This window comes from Berghia stephanieae, chromosome 2, assembly GCF_034508935.2.
Source record: "Berghia stephanieae isolate SIO BIC M18660-M18661 chromosome 2, UCSD_Bste_1.3, whole genome shotgun sequence".
NCBI classification, from domain to species: domain Eukaryota; kingdom Metazoa; phylum Mollusca; class Gastropoda; order Nudibranchia; family Aeolidiidae; genus Berghia; species Berghia stephanieae.
In genome coordinates, this window is record NC_088361.1 from 26,745,843 (window position 1) to 26,753,342 (window position 7,500).

Here is a 7,500-nt window from a genome sequence, read left to right on the forward strand (position 1 = left end):
TATGTAAGTACGTAGAATTGCGATATATTTGAGAAACATTGAAAGTAAAAAAAAAAGTGTATTCAGAATACATATAATTATTTATAGATTGTAAACAAATAATATCGTCTTTCGTTTTCAAACAGCATTTTAAAGTCATAGTTTTTATGCCCCCTAACAAATCAGATACTTCATTGAAAATCGAAAGTTTATGGTAAAGTTATTGCGGGAAAAGCAGAACTTTTAAAAATTTAACTGGCCTCAATAGGGAGGGAATTATAGAAAGGGGTGATGTCGACCACGATCCTCAGTTTACTGTTGGTCCTGCTCCGATAGTATTCTGTTTTGTTTTGTTTTTTGGTTTGGAGGGTGGGGGGGGGGGTGTTGTGTTTTTTTGTTTGTTTTTTGGTTTGGAGGGTGGGGGGGGGGGTGTTGTGTTTTTTTGTTTTGTTTTTTGGTTTGGAGGGTGGGGGGGGGGGGTGTTGTGTTTTTTTGTTTGTTTTTTGTATTCTATGTTGTTGGCAGTAGTCCAGTTTCATTCTGAACATAATGTTAGAACAAATCGAAGGGTGATTTAAACGTTTAAAATGTCTGAAAGGATTATATTCACTTGAGGCATTTCTAATATTTGAAACATTTTACTATAATACATTTTGACAAAGAGAGATAAACTATGGTGTTATCGTAGAAATCAAGATACTATGAATATTACTTATTCTCTCTCTCTCTCTCTCCCTCTCTCTCTCTCTCTCTCTCTCTCTCTCTCTTTTTTTTTTATCTCCTCTCTCTCTCTCTCTCTCTCTCTCTCTCTCTCTCTCCCAAAAAAACCCCATAAAAAACAAACAAAACAAAAACAACAACTTCAACAACAAACAACCCAAAAGAGAGAACCCCGTCCCAATTCCACTGCACATTAGAGTGTTATATAAACCATAATATACGTGACATTTAACTCTTTTTACTTCTTTACAGTTGCAATTCTGGAGACCAATTGGACAGCATAAAAAATACAGAAATCACGATAAAAAGTTTAAAATTTACTATTTAAGAAACCAACCATTGCCCTTCCATAACTAAAAAGAACAGGATTTGCATTTCATAATTACCTCCAATCGCAGCTTGATGAATCAATCAAAACATAAAATTTGTCAATTTACTTCAAGTTACAGAATAATAACCACATATTATATTACAACAATCGTGAGAAGTTGATAAGATTAGTACAATGTTTTAAGGGGGGCACCATCCAATGACTATTTCAGGTGTATAACACACACACACACACACACACACACATATTATAAATAGTTTATATATATATATATATATATATATATATATATATATATATATATATATATATATACATACATACATATATATAAACTATTTTTTTATGGATTTACCTTGTTTCATCAGTATGTGACAAATGCTGATCTCCATTGTAATGTAAACAGAGACTACTTTTCACTAAACCATTATGTATGTTAATTTTTTTATCACTGACATTATTGAAAAGATATGCAGTTAAGCTTTTAGATGTGACACAATGTTGGATCGGATCTTCTCCGGCATAAGTTTGAAAATTGAAAGGGTTAGAAAAATGGAACAAAACTTTTGAGCATTTTTATAGCGCAATATCCACTAAACAAGACGCTTTACACCGGGTCTCTTGACATGGAAGACTAGAGATGACGCCTGTAGGCGATATTATAATATTTATCTCGAGACAACCTCGTTTACGACCAAATACCGCTTTTACACATGAGTATGGTGAGAGAATAAGAGTAAGCAACCTTTTCCAAGTACCCAACTTTGCGCTGCTCAGAGAATAACTCGAAACCTGGGATCTACAGGTCCAAAGACGAGTGTTATACAACAAGATCACAAAGCCGCACAAAGGCAGTTAAAATTATATGAATTATTGAAGAGAATTAGAACTTTATTTTAGATCGGAAATTAAATAAAATGTTGTAAACAAGTGTAAAATAAAATTCAGTTTATGACATTGCTTGATCACGGCATCACTCAGGCTGAGGTCATAGTTCATATAATATCGTTAAAATTGAAAACTAGGTCCAATTACTGATGTGCTCAATGGGGTTCCGTGTCCAAATGAGGCCCATGCCCTAATAAAGCCCACCCCTTGTTTTACCGTAAAGACAAGGTACTTCATGCAAAACTTAAACGATATTATCTGTTACGTTTAGGACAAATGCAACACAGCTATCGTTTTATTTTAACATGAAGCACCACGATTTTTAGAATAAAAAGGGTACGGGCCTCTTAAGGGCATGGATTTCATTTAGGCAGGGATCAATATTATTCGAAACAAATCAAATAACTACTTAATTGGTTAACAGTTAAACAGTGAAGATACTAATATCATTGTGAAATAATAGTACCAAAAATATGAAGTTAGTTACCTTGGTTTTCTTTGATGTTTGAAAGCATAGAGATGAAATGGAGAGAGAATAAAATGGGTTATCAATAAAATTCAATGCAGCGTGCATTCATTTGCAGGTCTGATAACCCGATTCCTTATGGGCTCATTGTTGTAATGGAAATCTCAAAATATAACGCAAAATAGTGTCCATTACAACAATGTTAAACTAGGCCTATTAGTGGGTTCGGATGTCAGACCTGCGTATTTGCATCGTCAGCAATAGATCAATTGGTTAAGGATACAAAGGCAAAAAAAAAGCAACAAAAAAAAAAGTAAATAAATAACAATACAAACCAAACAAAAGAAAAAATAAAATCAAACAAAAAATAAATACACAAAAAAAAAATCAAACAAACAAAGAAATAAAAACAAAACAAAACACCCCCCAAACTAAAAAATCCCCCCCCCCCCCCCAAAAAAAAAAAAAAATAAACAAAACAACAACAACAACAACAACAACAACAACAACAACAACAACAACAACAAAATAACACCTCAAAAAATGAAAACAAAAACAAAGTACATACATAAAGACATGAGTCTAAACTACAGTCAAACCTGTCATCAAATATCACTTTAAATGGAGCGCAAATAATGACATGAAAAGACCCTCGGTGTATTGGATGAACTTGTCAGAACCCAAGGAATAATTATTGAAGATGTGTATATATCTTGACAGTTACACTGGATTCGAACCCAGGACCTTCCGATCAGAAGGCGAGTATCATAGTACTAGATCACATAGCCGGACAAGTAGGTTTTATTGTGATTATAAAATGATTTACAATATGATCACACCCGTTAGAATGGCTGGTCAAAGATAGTTACACTTCTATCTACCCCAATACTATTGTTCATCTCTAAGAGTTGCTTTTGCCAAGAATATCATTGTAAAGAAAAAATGCTAGCAAAAGGGTGAAAACGGAGTGGCATCCACTTGAAGCAATGGAAATAGTAAATGTTTCAGGCGCAACCCTAAGTCAGCAAAACACACAATAAACAAACAAATCTTTTTTAAAACGTCAGCATTTTTTACGACCCAAAGCTTCAGATAGCCTAAATACTATACAGAGGGGGTCCCGATCGCTCAGTTAGTAGAACACTCGCTTCACTAGTAAAGGGACCATGATCGATCACGGGTGTAATCAAGATTTTTTTCTGACCCTGTCCATTCAGCATTGATAGGTTGCATGGGTCTTTAGATTGGGCAGACAGTACTTTGTGATAGACTAGCGTTCTATCTAAAGGGTAGCAATCAATTGCAACTGTCTGTTTCACGTTATAGAAACCGCGATAAACTCTGGCTCCATGGGCCAAATGGCTCTGAAGGACTAAAAGCATTCTAAACAGAACTGACTGGTCGAGATGCAGTTTCATTGAATTTAATATGTTGGGAAGATATCGGCTTAAAATGGTCTTATTTACTTGACATCCATAACTGTAAATCATCATTAGGGCGCTTGTATACCAAAAAATGAGTCTTTGAGGACAGGTATGACTGATGTTGTATTTGTAAAATCGTACGGAATAAGCAGTGTAATAATTTTATGTACTTAATTCATTATATATCAAAACAGAAAAGAAAAGAAAATTAAGCAGTATACTAGTTATTTTTAGTATTATTTCTGGAATAATAATGGTATACAAAATAAGCAGATAAGTATTTTAGTAATTCGTTCAGAAATTCTGAAGAAAAAAATTTGTTATATTTTTTTTAACGGCCATTAAATTCATAATGAGGAAAATAGCAGCAATGTATAATAGCATATAATACAATCACAAAAAGGTCATAAATTTCTTGTTTCAAAACCATTTGTTAGTCTTTGATAATAAATATCACACGTACGAGTAATAGTCGTTATTTAACGCAAATCAAAACATCTATATAAAAGGAAAGTTTTCAGTTTTCCCCTCATTATTTCTACTCATTTTCTATTGAAAACGGTCCTTTCACAATACTGATATTATGGTAAGATGGACAAATACATTCCAAAATATTGGTCCAAGCTGTCATCCGCAGTTAATTCATGTCAATCGTGCAGGGAACATCAATTATTATAAAAGAGAACACTCGCGATTGTAATATATGTAAATCAACAGGTTTAGCATTAGCAACAGTCTCCGCATTACTTTCTCTGAACACAATTATTGTTGTACGAATAACAGTAAGATACGCGATCAAATTTTGTCAGAAACAGTTATAATTTTTAAAGAAAAACTGTTTTTAATGATAAACCATTCAATGAAGCTCATTTCATCAAGTTTTAGTGATCTCCTAGAAGTTTACAGTTAAAGCGGTCTTGGTTATATTTATTGTCTTCATTTTAACTGCTTTAATCAAACATTTTCAATTTTCAATTTGAGGGTAAACCTGATTATCAATGACTTTAAGCTAATTATGTAGATATAGGCATTATAAGCTATTATGCTTGGTATATAGTTAATAAATCAAGAAAATAAGCAAATTGTGAAAATATAACTGTAAAATCATACCTTCCTCTGTTGTCGCCATCTGAGAGATAAAAGAATACGTGAAGTCAGTCAAATTTATAGTCGAGGTTAAATTATCAATTGCCTCATAAAAAGGATATCTCTGATTTTAATCTATTTCATGCATGCAAAAAAAAAAGCTTTAAATTAATACAATCGTTACAAGTAAGTACATGGCTTACAGCTTCATCCAAAACAAAAGTCAGAAAAGAAAATTTATTCAAACATGTATTTAGCATTACTTCCATTCTATACTTAAGCAACAAATAGTATCTATTCTTTTCTTTAGTTCATCTGGAAATCAAACATCACTGGACAATATTTTGTTGTTAAATGTACACCCTGTACATCTTATCCTGCAAGACAATTCTACTATGAGTCACTTCCTTAAAATTTAAATACAATTCAAATAAGAATTGTCTTCTCACTGTTAATGTCATGGATACGTACCTGGTTCGTGACAAGTTGATAGTAAATCCCTTGCTCGGCCATCAAGCCATCATGAGTGCCTTGTTCCATGACTTTTCCCTTGTCGAATCCTATGATAATATCCGCTGTTTTGATGGTGGACAAGCGGTGAGCGATAACCAGAGTTGTTCTACCCATTCTTGCCTGAAATGGGGTATCAAAAAAAAAAAAATACAAGTGAAAAACTGTTTGAACTTGAATTCGAGTGTGTGTTTTATTTTTTTTTTTAGAAAATGAGAGTTTTTATATAGCGCAATATCCACTCGAAGTCTCAAAGCGCTTTACAAGGGGTCCTAGTCCAACATCAAAATGCAACATGTAGAAAGAGACATGACGCTTTCAGGCGATATTACAATTTTTTCACACAGAGACAACGCTGTTAACGGCCAGATACTCATTTTACACCTGAGTACCCGAGAGAATGTGAGAGTAAAGAGCCTTTTCCAAGGACTCAACTATGCGCCGAGTGAGGCTCGAACCCAGGACCTTCCAATCCGAAAGCGAGTAGCATACCACCTGACCACATAGCCTTACGTTAAAATGGTTTGAAACGTACAGCATTATTACATTATAATTGATTGAAGTCAGAATATATATGTAGTTATTGGGTTTTGGATTTAATAGTAAAATTATCTACAAAATGTAACACAGACTGGAGTATACTTGACATTAAGTCACAACCTCTAAAGGAATGTAAAATAAACAATGCCATTCCCTTTCAAAATGCCTCAATCAAGGATTTAATTCATTATGTTGTGCAAAAAAAAAAAATCAAAGCTTTAGCTTAGCAACTGCTTATCAGTTTCTTTTAAATCAAATAAAAAGTAAAACTTCAGTTAAAAGTCTATTTGTATGAAAAAGAGCCTTTTCAAAATAATTAGCTACAATTCCAGCGGTTCCACTTTGATTCAACCCAAAGACCCTCTAATCTGAAGTGAGCTATCAACATATATGCCCTTTTAATTTTTTGGAAGACACAATGGTCATATCTTTAAAGCATTGCACTATGGAAGGGATGGTCTCAATTTTGATCCTCATTTCAGATACTTGCGTTTTGTTTTTCTATGAAAAAAATGTTAATCTCCAATTTGCATATGTGGACAAGGTGGTTAATTCCTATTGAGTTCAGACATTTGTTTGATGGAAAATTTCAAAGCCGTATTTAAGGTTGTGATAAACCAATTTCATTTTAAAAAATGACCATTATTACTCTAAAGATACTTTATTAATATTTATCATTAAATACATTAATGGTCCAACCTTATCGAGGGCATCTTGTACAATACTCTCACTCTCTGTGTCCAGGGCAGATGTGGCCTCGTCCAACAACAGAATCTTGGGGTCTCTAACCAAAGCTCTAGCAATGGCAATTCTTTGCTTCTGACCACCGCTTAGTTGAGCACCTCGTTCTCCTACCAGAGTGTTGAATTTCTGCAAATGAAAAATAATAAAAAATAGTTTTTAAAACGTTTTTGATGTTTACTATAAAGGTGATTGTGATAATGTAGCAAAAGCATTAACGAGAATGCGATATCTTTCATATTTATGATTTTTTTTGGGTGAATTTATTCAAGCCAATTATGCCACAAACACAAAATAAAATTGTCATACTATCTTTAAACTTTTCAAATTATTATCTTTTTTACCATGATGTCAACAAATTACAACATGTATTAATTCTCCTGGTTGACAAGATCCGTTTAGTTTTTTAAAAGACAGAGAGCCTTTGTGTAACATCTTTGTACAAACACAGTGCTGTTGAACACCGGAGGGAAGGGGGGAAGCGCTTCTCAATTCAAGTTTTCGCCTCCTATAAAACAGAGAATATTGTGAACAAGGCCTATCTTTAAGGCATTCTGCCTGGACGAAAGTACAGACACAGGGACATTGTCTAAAGATCAATACAAGTCAGAGGTGTTATCCTGACACCGCAGATACTATTAAAAAATAGACCAGTACCAATTTTAAAAATTTCAAACGCAGAGTGAGATGGCTCCACCCTCTCCCCCCCCCCCCAAACATGTGAAAAAGACTCAAACCCAAGACAGCCCTTGGGATTTTAGATATTCTGGCAATTCTTCCGTACTCTGGAGAAACTCGGATTTAAAATTTTGGCC

General features: G+C 33.8%; 1 protein-coding gene across 1 annotated transcript in view; it reads right to left on the minus strand.

Annotated features, from left to right (window-relative positions):
* Positions 1 to 7,500, minus strand: part of LOC144964593 (ATP-dependent translocase ABCB1-like) — a 28,585-nt gene that overhangs the window by 20,125 nt on the left and 960 nt on the right. Inside the window, exons 3-5 of the mRNA XM_078899043.1 lie at positions 6,644 to 6,814; positions 5,366 to 5,527; positions 4,919 to 4,937 (exon numbers count right to left, since the gene is read on the minus strand). Of these exons, the coding sequence (XP_078755169.1) occupies positions 4,919 to 4,937; positions 5,366 to 5,527; positions 6,644 to 6,814 (352 nt within the window). The remainder of the gene's footprint in view (positions 1 to 4,918; positions 4,938 to 5,365; positions 5,528 to 6,643; positions 6,815 to 7,500) is intronic.